The sequence below is a fragment of the Silurus aristotelis genome (genome assembly GCF_946808225.1).
Source record: "Silurus aristotelis genome assembly, chromosome: 15".
Lineage (NCBI taxonomy): Eukaryota > Metazoa > Chordata > Actinopteri > Siluriformes > Siluridae > Silurus > Silurus aristotelis.
In genome coordinates, this window is record NC_139588.1 from 5,345,211 (window position 1) to 5,361,307 (window position 16,097).

General features: G+C 37.9%; 2 protein-coding genes across 8 annotated transcripts in view; one reads left to right on the forward strand and one right to left on the reverse strand.

The window, feature by feature from the left end:
• The window catches only part of LOC310738067 (uncharacterized protein), a gene marked incomplete at its 3' end in the record, with an annotated part of 255,387 nt that overhangs the window by 235,909 nt on the left and 3,381 nt on the right, over positions 1–16,097 (forward strand). The window lies entirely within an intron of this gene.
• The window catches only part of cdc42bpab (CDC42 binding protein kinase alpha (DMPK-like) b), a 106,780-nt gene that overhangs the window by 19,827 nt on the left and 70,856 nt on the right, over positions 1–16,097 (reverse strand). For 4 of the 7 annotated variants that reach the window (XR_014536976.1, XM_083562922.1, XM_083562923.1 and 1 more), the window contains exons 18-26: positions 11,590–11,695; positions 11,281–11,429; positions 9,361–9,452; positions 8,486–8,562; positions 5,759–5,797; positions 3,269–3,385; positions 3,101–3,178; positions 1,808–1,916; positions 1,273–1,409 (exon numbers count right to left, since the gene is read on the reverse strand). Coding sequence is in view for 6 of the 7 variants with exons in the window: in XM_083562922.1 (XP_083419048.1) it covers positions 1,273–1,409; positions 1,808–1,916; positions 3,101–3,178; positions 3,269–3,385; positions 5,759–5,797; positions 8,486–8,562; positions 9,361–9,452; positions 11,281–11,429; positions 11,590–11,695 (904 nt within the window). In the remaining variant the exon portion in view is untranslated. The remainder of the gene's footprint in view (positions 1–1,272; positions 1,410–1,807; positions 1,917–3,100; positions 3,179–3,268; positions 3,386–5,758; positions 5,798–8,485; positions 8,563–9,360; positions 9,453–11,280; positions 11,430–11,589; positions 11,696–16,097) is intronic. The other 3 variants (XM_083562924.1, XM_083562921.1, XM_083562925.1) reach the window with 2 other exon arrangements.

The following is a 16,097-nucleotide window of genomic DNA, read 5'->3' on the forward strand; positions in this document are numbered from 1 at the left end:
TCCAAGCTGTTGTGGGTTAAGTACGCTAATAATTCGTTACCTACTGCCGCCACTGGATTATCTCCCTTTCAGACGGTTTATGGTTATCAACCCCCTCTATTTTCTACCCAGGAAGCTGAGGCTTCCGTCCCATCTGCATTGGCTCAGTTTCGGCTCTGTCGACTAGGGAGGGGGGTACTGTCAGCCGACGGCGCGCGCACTTCCGATAATCCAACTTCCGGTAGTCTAACGTCCGCTTCCGGTGCGGCGCCGGCACAACGCGGCGGCCATGTTTTGTGTGTATAAATAGACGCCGGCTCCTGTTATCCCTTGCCAGATTGTCTTTTGGCTTTGTGTATGTTTTTTGGGACTTTCTTGCCATTTTTTTCTCTGTGGATTATTTTGCTTTCACTTTGGATCGCTCTTTTTTTCCCGGTTTTTCTGCCAGCAGTTTTAGATTTTCTGCTGATTTTTGGACGTTTGTTTGTTATTGTTTTCTGTGTTCTTCCAGGCTCTTCTGCCCTGCTCCTGGTTTGTTGTTTTTGTTTTTTGCCCTTTTTCTGCTCTTTGTTTTTTTCATGCTCTTTTTAAGAAAAGTGCATTAGTTTTCAGGCAGTTTGTATTGCCTCTTTGTTTTTTTCCCTAATTAAAGACTGCCTTTTGAATTTCTCCTGCGTCCTGCATTTGGGTCCTTCCTCTCGTGCTCCTGACACTTTTGATGATATTATGTACTGTAAATGATGAGGTATTTAACTGTTTTGCAATTTCATGTTGAGAAAAAGTATTCTGAAATTGTACATATTTACAGTTGGTTAACACAGATTGCTTTCACAGATTGGTGATGCTCTGCTCATCTTTACCTCTGAGAGACTCTGCCTCTCTAACACTATTAATACCCAATCATCTTACTGACTGGATGTCATTGAACCTTGTTAGTTGCAAACTATTTAATTGTAATAAGTTACTTTTTCCAGACTTTTGTTGCCCTGTACCAACATTTTGAGACCTGTTGCAGCCAGCAAATTCAAAATGACCTTATTTTCCTTAAAATGTTAATTGCCTTACTGTAAACATTCAATATGTTTTATTTGCATTTTACACCCTGTCTCAACTTTTTCTGGAATTGGGGTTGTAATATTTTATTACATTTGCATGTTTATATTTTACCTTCATTTTTAAAAGACAAACTGTCCTCCTAAGGTACCGTTTCATCACTAGCACCACCTAGTGTACAAAAGCGGTTCACTGTAAAACAAAAGATTTGTGAACGCTTGTATTTGGGACAGAGCTCACCCTCACATATCCCTCGTAGGCGGTGCCAATACCCCTCAGCGGGTCGATACCCAGCGGTGCTTTGGTCTGATCGGGAGGGACGGGGCAAACAGAGGGAACTTTATCCGCACACATGACATGGCAGGAGAAATTGCACACTGAAACGACAGAGGAAGATGCAAAAAATTTATTTTCTGTCTAATCTTCAGTATCTCCACTATATGGGGCTAATTCCTATAAACAGGAACGCATTTAGTATCTTTAGGTGTATACTAATGCTGCCACGAACAACACAATATCTTTTTTGTTCAATTTAACAGCAAAGGCAATAAAGGTACACGTATTTTCTTCACCATCTTTGCCATAACTATTATTAACAGTGAAGCAGTTGTAAAAAGCATTAACATATGAATGGATCACTTCATATTAGCAGAAATACAAGAAATCATGAGCTTTTTTGTATCAAGTGTGTCAATGTGTTTGTATCAAGTGTCTAGTGATTTGTCCACCATTATTTTCTCTTTATCTCTCTCTTTCTCTCTCTTGCTATGCTCACCTTCGCATGTGCAGCCTTGCCGCATGAGGCCGATCATAAGCGAGGTGCAGTAGTTGCACTTGGTGGGGATGCTGAAGGATTTCACAGCAAACTGATGAGGCTTCGGCTGCTGAGTGGAGATGGGAAGATTTTTTACATCAAACGTTCCCTACTGGTTAACATGCACTTCATCAGATAAGTAACTCGGACTGAATGGAAGTCTTGCTGTTTTTTCAGCACTGTTTACAAGGCTACTAGATAACCTAATTACCCAGTTACACCATATTTGTTTCTTATGTGATTAGCCATATGTTATAGCCATATGTGATTCTTACTTAAAATGTTACAACAAAACTGGAGGCAGACAATTGTATCGGATGTTTTTGGATGAGAAAGCATGGATTTTTCCCTTCACTTGAAATAGGAGACCCAAACCTGTTCCAGCCTTCTTTCTTCCCTCCGTCCTTCTGTCTCTTTTCCCTTTCTTCCTTCCTTCTGTCTATTTTCCTTTTCCTTCCTTTTTTCTGTCTCTTTTCCTTCCTTGCTTCTGTCTCTTTGCTTTTCCTTCCTTCCTTCTGTCTCTTTGCTTTTCCTTCCTTCCTTCCTTCTGTCTCTTTGCTTTTCCATCTTTCCTTCTGTCTCTTTGCTTTTCCTTCTTTCCTTCCTTCTGTCTCTTTGCTTTTCCTTCCTACCTACCTTCCTTCCTTCCTTTCTTCCTTTCTCCTTCCTCCCTTCCTTCCTCCCTCCCTCCCTCCCATCAGTCTCTATGAAGATTTGCTTTATGGGTTGGGGTGGATGATCACCTGTAGAACTATAAAACCTATTTCAGCAAATGGGGACTAAATGTGGAATAGAATGTTCCAAAATGTACATTTTGTCCATATTTTTAATTTCTTCTCTGTTAATTGTATTATACAGTAAGTCTCTGTGCTGCAGTGTGAATATTAATTTGCATAAACTGATCCATTAATTCATCATAAGTAACACAAACTCAGCAACTTACAACTGTAGGTCATTTTTCATCTTTTCAAACCAAATATGCTGAAATAATGAGAACATTATTCAACAAAAAATTGTGGGAGTTTTTTGGCCTGGATTATGGTCTTAATTGCAGTTTAAATTAACAAATTAATTGTTGAATAAGTACATGAATTATTTAAGATGTAGAATACATTTTATCTTTATCTTTATTTTTTTTTTAATGCTATTTAAAAAAGATCCTTCATGTAAAACATTAGCATGGACTTTACACACATTGTAAATCTGACAATTCCAGTATCAGACCCCTATTACCCAATTCACCCCCTTGCTTACTTTATTACAGGGGTGGTCCTGGCTGCTGTAGCTGGATCTGCTGGTCGGCGTGTAAAGACGTGACGAGTGATCCACCAGCTGCAAAAGTGGAAAAAAGGTGGTACATCAGTGTTAAAGACCAGAGTGTGTTAACATAGTAGTCAGTGTGTGGTTTTTGCTCCATATTACCTCTATTGGCTCCATGTCACTAGCAGTGGATGGCGAGCGAGAGCGGGACATGCGCCGCGATTTGGAATCCTCATCCCGCGATGGAGTGTTATATGGAGTAAAGTCACCAGAGTCGATCTGAATGAACAATAGAAAGGGTTTGAGGTATATAATGAATAACTTTGTTTTGTGTATACAGGTACAAGTATTTCAGCTGAATACAGTGCACAGTGCTAGGCAGTAATCTGTTTGAATGACAGTGGTTATTGATTAATTAATCATTGATAATGTGTAGTAATAAATAGTATTATTGGTTGATAATTGGTTGTTTATTGCAACACATTAAATCAGGCCCATAAATCAGACAATGAAGATGTTGCCCATGTGGCTTAAGATAATTGAAGTGAAAATAGCTTGAATAAAGTCCAACTCATATTAGTGACTGTTATAAGAATATATCTAATCTAATCTAATCTAATAATAAAAGACCAGAAAGGTTTTGCAGTGATCCTGTTCAAGTTAGATTCAAATACATAGCCTGAATATATATGTATGTATTATGTATGTACGTACTTATCAGTCTGTCTGTCTGTCTGTCTGTCTGTCTGTCTGTCTGTCTGTCTGTCTGTCTGTCTGTCTGTCTGTCTGTCTGTCTGTCTATCTATCTATCTATCTATCTATCTATCTATCTATCTATCTATCTATCTATCTATCTATCTATCTATCTATCTATCCATTTATCCATCTATCCATACATACATACATTCATCCATACATCCATCTTTCCAAAAAACACCATAGGTTTTTTTCATTTATTTTGTTCATGTACAAGTTGTTTAAGTTACATTCTATAATATAGTAATATTTAGTTCATAATTAAAAATCAGTAAAGAGTGAAGCACAATTATTTTTTTCCTACTCTGGTCTGAATCAATCACAGTGGCAGTGTTGAGCTAACAACAGGCCACTAGCTAAAGTCCAGTCCAGCACTGTGGTCACACCCTGACACAGGATTTTTTTGAACACCTACCAGGTGCAATAAGAATGTAGTTGTTTCTAATAAAATGAGTGTTTAGTGTTTTACAACAGGTAATAAGTAACTACATAAAGTGCCTGTCAAAAGTTTGGAAAAAGACAATCTTTTATAGTTTTTGAGACACATCGATGTTCTTTTTATTTATATGCAATAAACTAGTTGTGAGACAAAAACACAAGAATTTGACAGTAACTGACTAGAAGAATGTTCTGTAGACAGAGGAGTCCAAATTACACATTTTTGGCTCTAACAGAAGAACTTGTGTAAGATGAACGTTAGAAGACTGCCTCACCACCCACAGTCAAAATAGAGGTGGCAGCTTAATGGATTGTGGGTTGTTTTGGAGCAGGGAAGGTTGGAGACTTAATCCGGAAAGTGAAAGAAAAACTGATCCAACATGGCTCTTATTCCATACTTCAACTTCAACCATGCAGTTCTGTCTGGACTGCAGCTCTTCGGAACCGACTTCACCATACAACAAGACAATGAGCTGAAGCGTACGTCCGAACTGTGCAAGTGTTATTTAAAGAGCAAAGAGTCAACTGAAGTGATATCTATCATGGAATGGCCTGATCAGTTACCACAACTAAATCCTATTGAATTGCTTTTTTTATTGAAATATCCAACTAATGAAGATCAAGTGTCCGGATGCAGAGAGTGTGTAAATCTGTTATTCATGCTAAGAGAGGATTTTTCAATGAAAATAACATCGGAACATTTATATATTTGTTTGGTCAAAGTAAATCTTCATAACATTAAATTACAGAGTTTGCTGCATAGAACAAACCTAACATGCATGTGTCTCTTAAAAACCATGGTACTGTTCTTGCAGTAAATATAAAGCATATAAGTATGAGATAGGTATTATTATTTCCCTTTTTATTAAGTTCTTTCAATTAGTTGTTTTAGTTCATTCAAATTTTAATTAACCACAAGAACATGGTCTTCTATCATTATTTTTAACAATAGTGACAATAGTTCTGATGCAGCTTTATACTGGGTATAAAAGTAAATAGACAAATAAAAAATGAGTCATCCAACAGAAAGACATGTAAATATATGTTGTAAATAACAAGTTTTCTGCAACCTAGGGATTACATTACAGATCTGCCCAACACTGTCCATGTATTAACATCCACCCAATTTTAAACTGTCAACAGAGTAAGAAAATAACCCGGAAAAAATCTCAAAAACCCCCCACATGCAAGATAAAAAGGGAAAAAGGATGCGACCACAAAACCCACGAACCACATAATAGCAGGGCGTACAAATATAAATTGACTAACAGATTGCGAAAAAGAATCAGGCACGAGGTCGAAAAAGCACAATGGCCAAACCTCAGAGCCATTTCAATCTGAGGTTCTTTTTTTTTCATGCAGTATACAGTAGCATAGAGAACGAACACAATGAGTACCCATGCCACACACAGAACACACAGGTCACATGTGCGACCCATCAAATACACAGAGTCTTACACGTCGGCCTTTGCTTCCAGGACCCCATGATGGTGAGCGCTTTAAAAATACAGAATAAAAAATGTTTTAGTCATTTATACAACAGCAAAGAGTCTAAGCTGCGAGTTGGAGTTAAGGGTTTCTGGAAAATGAAAGGATTCACTTGATCAGATGTCATACCTTGATCAGTTATTTATTTATTTCCACCCAATTGTTTTAATGTAGGATTTTTTTATTTATTTGAAATACAAGATTGTTTGTGCTAAACACCTGTTGCCCTCTTGTAGTAGACCACAAAGATCTCTGTTTTTATTTTTGAGTATACATGGACTTTTGCCTTTCCGTAAATATTTTTTCCCTTCACCTGATCAGAGCAATTTTTTTAGTTACACTATAAGTATGGCATGTGATTTGTGAGCATTGCATTCCACATTTAGTCCCAATTTGCTCTTATGATTCCCTCCACTCTTCTGGGAAGATGATCCATGAGATTTTGGAGTGTGCTTATGGATATTTGTGTTCATCAGCCACAAGGGTGTTATGAAAGGCAGATACTGATGTAGGTGAGGAGGTCCGGGGTGCAGTCAGCATTATAATTCATCCTATAGGTGTTCAGTAGGGATGAGGTCAGAGCTCTATAGCAGGTCACCCAAGATCTTTCTCTCAAAAGCATGTAAACCAGATCTTTAAGCAGCTCACTTTGTGCACATTAGCATTGCCATGCACAGGTTTGTGTTTACAAGTTCAAGTGAATGCCAAATGGTATTAAAGCGCATCTAAAGACAATCTAAAGACAATTCAGTGCCTCCAGCTTTGTTGTAACAGTTTGGAAAGGAACCACATATCAGCAGGAAAGGTCAGGTGACCCAATACTTTTGGCAATATAGTGAACCATGAAGATGGATTTGGACTGCAATTCATATAAACAGTTTGCTCTAATGGCTTAGAGCTACAGTTGCCATGTACAGTTTTGCATTCAAGTGTCCAATAGGGAACAGTTGATAACCTCAACAATAATCAACTTTATTAAACTGACATTTTGTTGTCAATCAGATGATTGTGGGTTGCCTTTCGAGTCTGGATCGTCTTAAAGTTCCTTTCTCATACCATCTCACAGAGTTTTTCTTTGCTATTGTTGTGCTCATTAGGGATAAACTTATAGGGACATATTTATGATGGCAAGATTTAGATTTACAATCTATTTAATTCTATAAAGCTTCTTTGGGACAAACTCCATTGTTATAACAGCAATACAAATAACATTGAATGGATTTGAATTACTGTAAGGAACAAAGATCAAATTGGCAGAGTCTTTAGTGCAGAAGTGATCATTAATGAGGTTTATACTTTCACAATATCTTCAGGTTTATAATTGCTAAATAAGCAACAATGACATTTTATGAGTTCAAACCATCATGTTTTTAATGATTTAAAGTTAGTTTTTAGACACTTATAGCAGCTTTAGACACTTATTTTATCATTAACCCTTGTTTTCATCTCTCTTAGAAACATAAACTCCTTAAAATGGCATAATCTGTTGGCAGGAATTGTATTTTTTTCTACAAATACATGCATGAAAAATTCTAAATTATGTGCCAATAATGGAGGTCGTTTTCCAGGTTAAAAAGGTTTAATTCGATTCCATTTTCATTTGTTTAGCGCTTTTAACAATGGGCAGTGGCTCAAAGCAGCTTTTTTATGCAGATAATGTGTTAAGAAAGATTGAATAAGATTGTTCTTTATAAGTGTAAGTTTGTCCCTAGTTTGTTTAAAAACAATCGAATCAAGACGTGTTATGCCTTTATTCATGATATATTTTGTTGTTAAGATATCAACTCTTGTACTGCTGTCCTGAAAGCGGATTTATTTATTTTTTTTCCTAATTTCCGCTAGATATATAAAAATACAAAGTCGGGAAGGTGAGTAGCCAGCTACTGTAACTTTACAAATGCTTTGCAGCTGGGTTTTGCATACATGATCTAGAGATCTAGAGATGATGTATGCAGAACCCAGCTGCAAAACATTTGAAAAGTTACAGTTACAAAGGCAATTGAGCAAGGCCCTTAACCCTCTATGCTCCAGGGGACCCTTACGAGAAAAATAAACCAAGGACCGTGACGTCGGCGCGACGTGGGGCCGCCTTCCCGTGGGCTCACCACCTGCAGGAGGGACCGTAAGGGACCGGTGCTGAGAGGATTGGGCAGCAGTCGAAGGCAGGGGCCTTGACAGCCCGATCCCTGGACACGGAGAAGTGTCTGGGGAATCTGCTTAGACTGCTGCCCCCGCGACCCGAATTACGGATAAGCGGGAGAAGATGAAATGATAAAATGAAACAGTTACAAATGATAAGTGCTCCATCAGCAGCTCACGTTGTTCTGACTAAAGGCACGGTTAAACTACACTTCTCATTGACTTCTATTCATAAATGCGAATCTGCAAATGCAAGCTCAATGCGAAGAGGTTTCACTTTTCCCACTGGGTTCCAAACTTCACGTTCGGTGAACTGCAAATTCGTGACGAATAGCGGAAAATCCAGGATAAAGGAATCAATGGTTTAACCGTTGTGACATCGTTTAATTTTAGTCGACACAGATTTAAAAGTCCTAATGACTTTGAAGAGAACATGGCAGATTTACTGCCTCATTGTACTCAAAGGGATTAAACATACAGGAAAGTGTATGCACCACCCATCTTCCACATACTCAGTTAAACCAGAGAAAAAGAAGAAAGAAAGTCCAAAAAATTCACCTCAAAGTGATCTAACACAGAAGAAGGAGCATTCAGAAAAGCCAGGAAAGAGTTCTGGGAATCCTGATGCTTTACACCTGATAAAGAAAAACATTTCATGTTATGAGGAGGCTCATTTGAACCTTCAGGTATTTCTTGTTAACCAGGTGTGTCCTGTTCAAAGCTTTGAACAATTCATAGCTTTAAATATCTACCCGGGTTTCCCTGTGAAGACTACGTTTGATTAAAAAATAAAAATAAGTTGTTTACATATATTCCCAAATATAGTCTTTATAGTCCTCTTTGCACAGTACTGTATATTCAGAGTATACAGTAGGTTAACTGGTGGGCGCTATCTTGTGTTATGTGTTTTGTCCCCCACTGTCTTGTGTTGTCTTGTGTTGCCTGTCTATCTGTACTGTTGTCTGTCTGTACTGTTGTCTGTCTGTACTGTTGTCTGTCTGTACTGTTGTCTGTCTGCACTGTTTGCACTAGGTTGCACTCGATGCACTCTATGTAGCTTTATGTTGAGTGTTGTAGCTCTATGTTGTTTGGTGCAGCACCAGGGTTATGGAGGAACATTGTCTTGTTTTTACTGTGTACTGTTTCAATGCATAGTGGTAGCAGCAGAATAAATTCAGAAGTCTACAAAACATTCTGCCAACTTACAAAAAAATTCATGCAATTTAATTAGGACGTTTGGAAGTTCATTCGAATTTAAGACAAGGGTCCAAAACACACACTGCTTACACAACAATTTGTTGCTATACTTTTGTGCATCTAAAAACTAGTGCAATCTGTATGGATTTTTGCAGAAAGCCAATAACACTAGCAATCAAATATTGGTGGCGATGAATCAATCAACTTCTACTATTCACAACCATAAAATTATCCACCTTTTCTGCGACGCAGGTCCTCCGTCTCCTTCTGTAGCCTCTCGATCTCAGCCTGCATCACCCGGTTCTTGTTCTCAGACTCCTGCAGTTTACTGACATAATGGAAAGAATTGACTTTGAACAGATTTCAAATGATTACAAAAGCACTGCCAGAATAGTCATTTCTATGAAAAAATTAATGCGATATCTTATAGTTTATATGATTTAAAAAGATATAATAGGAATACATTTGCAATATATTGAGAATAGAGTCATGATATAATGGCAGATAAGTACTTTTGTAGCTCTGAAATACTACATAATATCATTGTCACATAATGACTTTTATATTTTAATTATTTTATATGATTTTATTTGTTGAATATTGCCATTTTTTTTATATACAGTGACCATAATTTTCAACCCTCATTCAAATATCAAACATAAACGGATAATGACACCATGTAAATGTGGGTTTTGTTGTTGTTGTTCCTGGGTACTAAGGGTTATTTCCTCAATGCTTCTACTTCCAAGGTACTCGTACTAAAGTTCCCCTCAGACTTTGGCATTTGTAAATGTACCTATTTTCATAGAGAAAAACAAAAATAACCTTTTCATTTAAATAAAGTTTCGAGAAATGTGATGAATATGATTGGGAATTCAACAGATACTTCAAAATAGTGCCTTTCCTATTAAGTTTCCCCCATTTTATTGAGATCTTTGTCTTTGGAAAAGCAGGGACAAGGAACCCTAAAGACAGGAGAAGCCACTAAGCGAAAAGAGTTCACTATTTGAAGGAACAACAATTAAGTGGATAAAGTTGTTTATACACTATATGGACAAAAGTTTGTGGACACCTGACCATAAGATATGTGCTTTTGAAACATCCTATTCCACATTTAATCCCCATTTGCTGTTAGAATACCTTCACTCTCCTAGGAAGATGTTCCAAAAGATTTTGGAGAGTGTTTGGGGTGTTAGTAAAGTCAGGGACTGATGTATGTGAGGTGAGGAGGTTTGGGGGTGCAGTATGTGTTCACATTTATCTCAAAGGTGTTCAATAGGGTTTATAGCTCAATAGCAGGCCATTCAAGATCTTCCTCTCCAACCCATGGAAAGCATATCTTCTTGGAGGTGGTTTTGTACTCATGGCCACTAGAACAGGTTTGGGTCTCCTAGTTCAAGTGAAGGGAAATTTTCATGCTACTGCATCCATAGGAATCCTATACCTCCAACTTTGTGTGCCGCCAACTTTGTGGAAACAGTCTGGGGAAGAACCAGACATGGCTGGAAATGTCATGTACTTTTGCTCAATTAGTGTATCTCCACTGCAAAACATCAAAGCAGGCCTCATGAAGCAGTCTGTCTTAAAAAAACAAAAGTCTTCAAGTACCTTTAAGGCTTTTTTCCTCAGCTGTCCGAGACAAAAAAAAACCCTTGTGGTCAAGCACAACGCTGGTCTCTCAGATGCTCATTTTCTCAGTGAAAATCTATTCCGTTCACAATAAGTTGGTAACAAAGCCAAAGTCTGAGGAGATAAATTGCCAAAACCTTTTTACTATAAACAACTACACTTGCCAAGAAACAGAAATCTCTCTTAAAGTTACTGTCTCATTAATCTTTCATGAAACTAAAACCTTTCCATTATATAAGCTATAACCCTGACAGCACCTTATATCAAAACGTCAACAGGTTGTGCACCTGGACAAATGCTACTCTGGGGCTGTTTCAACACTTCATGCCTAATCAAACACCCACATTTTCCCACATTCCAGAATGATAACCGTAGTGTAAACACGGCACGAAGAAGGTACTGGTGCTGCCTGATAGATTTGTTATTTAACTGAACGGAGAACCAATAGAGGGATGGATTATTTCTCTCTACAGGAAGCTTTCCTCTTTCTTTTTCTCTGTGTTTGAGTGTGTGTGTTGAAATCTCACCACTCTGTGGAGATATTGGAGGCCTTGATCTTGTTTAGCTCGTCTTGTATGGCCTGCTTGGCCCGGATTTCAGCGTCCAGTGCAGACTGCAGCTCCAGACGGGCCGACATGTCCAGCTTAGCTAAACGGCGCATCTTCCATGGCATGTCCTTGAAAAACAATAACGTATTAATCATAACATAGCAATAGTTGTTCGCCATTGTTTAGAAGCAATTTGAAAAAATTGCCTAGCTTTTTTTCCTCTGTTGATGATGATGATGATGACACAGCAGCAAAATATCAGCATGTTTATAAAAAACAAGAACTCACTGTGCCTCGGGCTCCCAGGCTGCTGTTCCTCAGACCCTCTAGCTCCTCTGTCATCTTAGTGGCCAGTGCTTGGAGGTAGCCTCGAGCATCCTTCTCATCACTTACCCTTAAACACACACACACACAAACACAAACACACACACACACACACACACACACACACACACACACACACACACACACACACACACATATTCAGTACCAGCAGAACTCTTTTATGATTAATTTAGTTGATACTTGCCTTTCACGGTCGTGCCATACACACTGCTGCAGGGGGCAGCAAAGTAAACTTGCAGCAGAACCGAGAACTACAACAGCTGATGTTCAGAAAAACGATTTCACTTTCTGCAGTAATGGTTGTGTAGAGCACCTCAACTAGAAAGGTGCAAGAACTGCAGAATTATGTCTGCATGTTAGACAAGAACGTCAATTAAATAAATTAAATCAACTAAAACTCAACCTCAGCAAAACAGAACTGCTGGTCATCCCAGGTCATTCATCTCCAGGTCAAGAGCTCTGAATAACTCTTCATGACTCTCTGCTCTCCCCTTCAGCCACTGCTCGCAACCTTAGGGGTGGTGGTACCAGGTGGTGGAATGAACTTTCCCTAGATGTCTGTACAGTGGAGTCCCTGGCTATTTTTAAGTGACGGTTAAAGACCTACCTCTTCCTGAAACACTTAAATTAGCACTTTCCAAGTTTGCTTTGTAAAAATCAAGCGTTATAGTCTGATTTACCGTAATTTCCAGACTAAAAAGCGCACCTATATATAAGCCGAATTGAACTGAATTTTACAAATATTTTCATTCTTAACATAAATAAGCTGCACCTGTCTATAAGCCGCAGGTGTCTACACTAATGTACTTTACACAGGCTAATGTACTTTAACAAAAGACACATTACACACGGTGTAACGGCAGAAATATGTTGCGCTTCCTTTAGGAGCATAGCGGTATTTTGGGAATAGCATGCCACTGCATTCTCCGATATTACTGCGGGTGTGTAAGACTGAGGATTATGTCCTTATTATTTTCTGATGCTGATTTCTAAGTTTCTTTGACTAATCCGTAACGCTTTTGCCAAGAAAAATAAAAAAGCACGAGTTTTGGAAACCTCTCTGTGCTTATATGATTTCACAACTGGAGTTAGCAAACTATCCCATGACCCAGACTCAACGTGTTACAACAGCGTGTATCTAAACGGTAGCCTACCAAGTAAGTCATTGTTCACTGTGTTCCTCCTTCCTTTCACAACTATTTTTCTCGAGAGTTTATCTTTTGGCATTGTCATGCGTTTAAAAATCACCCGATGTAAGTTTTTGCTCCCGATGCCGTGCAGCTCAGAACACAGGTGAAGTGCGTTTTTTTGTTTCCGTTCGGAAATGTCATTGGTCTAATGTTATGTCGCTCAGTTTTTTGGCTTGAAGTTTGTGAAACTGGGAAAAACCCAGGAAAAATTCATAAATAAGCCGCTTCGTTGTTTAAGCCGCGGAGTTTAAAACGTGGGAAAAAAGTTTCGACTTTTACGGCTTATAGTCCGAAAAATACGGTATATTAAGTTTGTAATCTAGCATACGAGTGTAGATTTATTCATTGCTAGAGACTCAAAGTGCTTTCGTACGTCACTCTGGACAAGGGTGTCTGCTAAATGCCACAAATGTAAATGTAAACGTGCCCTTGTTTTTGTGTGCCAGTTTAGTCTAGGTTTTTGCTCCATTACTTGTCTGAAATTGTATTTCATAGGTCCAGGGGTACACCTAAGAAAATTCCATCACAACTGGGAACATGGGATGGTCTTTTAAACTGAGTGCCCCAAATCATTAAATCAACATGGCAGCTCACAGCATCCATAATAAACACATCAGCACTCCTTACTTTTAAATTAGTTATACCAGGGGTCTTCAATGTTTTAAAGGCCAAGGATAAAGACATCGGGCAGGACCCCCCTGATACAAAATGTACATAACCACCGACATTGATAGAAGCCAGTTATATTACACTAGTTATATTATATTAAGACAAGAAGAACTATTCTGTTGTTGCACATGCACCATTGTCTGTATATTTTCCTATTTTAAAATCCTATTTATACCTTTTAAAAATATTTATGAATCAAAACAAACATATTTTGCAATTAAAAATCACAATTTATTAAGTTGTTAACATCTGTTTTTTTTTTTTATATAGATTTGCTGTCATACATTTTCTTTTTACTATCAGGTGGACTATTATACATTTACATAAACTTCAGCTTTAAGTTTAATAGAACTTTAATGTAATAATTATAATATTTTTTTAAATCAATATTTTATTGTTGATGTTTTTTTTTAAAATACAGTACCACCACAGACCCCTAGGAATTTGGGGACCCACCCTTTAAGACCCACAAACTATTCTGTATATTGATGATCAATCTACACACACACACACACACACACACACACACACACACACACACACACACACACACACACACATATTCGTACAGATCGCTAATACTGATACCCCAGGTCCAAAAATACATTATTCTAAGCTTCCACCTTCCACTTCTGAGGTAAGTTGAATGCAGTGTAAGTAACAGGTCCCAAAAGCCTCATGTGTGCAAGGTCAGAGCTCAATTTCCCACTTGATGCTGTTTCTGCGCTTAACAGGTTAGCATATTTAGCAATGAATTAAGCTGAATGATTTTTCATGACTTGCCAAAGAACAGAAACACTTTCATTGTCCTCGTTACTGTCTAAAATGCTAATTTTGTACATGCTACAGGGTGTTTCAGGACTTTAAATGCTTTTAAAAATTCATTGAGGGTGAAATCAAACTGTATTGGTGTTTGGGGTCCAGTAGAAGCAAATCAAAGTAACTAATAATACTGTGGAAATTCTCTACTGGGTTTTAGCATCAAAATGACTGGTCCTTGCAATAATCTTAAAAATAGTTTGCCATATATTCCAGAATTATCAGGATATTATATTATATTATATTATATTATATTATATTATATTATATTATATTATATTATATTATATTATATTATATTATATTATATTATATTATATTATATTATATTATATTATATTATATTATGGTTCAGAATTGTGCTTCGGTCCAATCCACTTTTAGTAATTTCTTACCCCAATTCTCTCTCAGATTTGACACATTCCCAGCAACTAGACATCTCTAACTTAGATAACCCAGGATGTTCAATACCTGCTTCCTGCAATAAACAATCCAGTGTTTAAGTCTTAGCTTTAATCAATAGCAGTTTATTTCCCTAGAGGGATATTGGTCTAAAGTTGGGTTAGTTCAATTCGGTGTCCCACAAGGCTCAATTTTGGGTCCATATTATTTTTTTGTATGTACATTTTTCCTCTTGTTCAGCTTTTAAAATCTCTTGGTCTTTTAAAAAGTTTTTATTTTTATGCAGATGACACCCAGATATACATTCATATAATACCTGGCGATATAATGCAGCACTTGGCTTTCTTAAACACTGCATTTCTTAAATGAAAACATAGATATAGTCTCAGAATTCCCTCTGTCTAAACTTTCTTTCGGCTTCTCCCATTAGGGATCGCCACAGCGGACCATCCGCATGTTTGATTTGGCACATGTTTTTACGCCCTTCCTAACGCAACCCTCCCCATTTATCCGGGCTTGTGCAACCCTAATGGCTGGGGTTGGTTCCCTGACCGGGGATCAAACCCGGGCCGCAGCAGTGAGAGCGCCACATACTAACCAACTAGACCACCAGGGAGCCTTCTGTCTAAATAGTGAAAAGACAGAGGTAAGGCTTATCGGTTCACACCATCAAACCTTTGAAAACAGACCATGTTTTCAAAACTTAAAATTAGAAGGCTCTGTTTTGGAATTTCAATCAAAGCTAAAAAAAAAAAACTTGGGTATGATTTTTTACACAAACTTTACATTGACTCTCATGTTGAGAGTACAGTTAAAATCTAATTTTTTCATCTCAGAAACATAGCTGAGACTGAGCCCCATGTTATATTTTTCGGTTACTGAAAAATTTATAAATTCTTTTGTTTTTTTCATGCATCAATTACTGTAATGTTTTGCTTGATTAGCTTTTAAAATCTACATTTAACAAATTACACAATGTCCAAAATTTGGCTGTTAGGATTTTGACTAAGACCAGGTCTGGTGGAAGTATTTTCCAGGAACACACAGAGCGGCCATTCTCCACTGATCATCGAAGGATCCTCAGTAGAGATCGTCAAAAGCACCAAATTCCTTGATGTTCATCTGTCGAATAACCTCACCTGTTTACTCAACACCAGCCCCATCTTTAAGAAAGCCCAGCAGCGTTTCTACTTCCTGAGTAGGCTAAGGTAATCTCATCTCCCTCCCCCATCCTGATCATGTTCTACAGGGGGACCATTGAGAGCATCCTGATCAGCTGCATCACTGCCAGGTCTCGGATCGCAAGTCCTTACAGAGGATAGTGAGGACAGCTGAGAAGATCATCAGAGTCTCTCTTCACTCCATCATGGA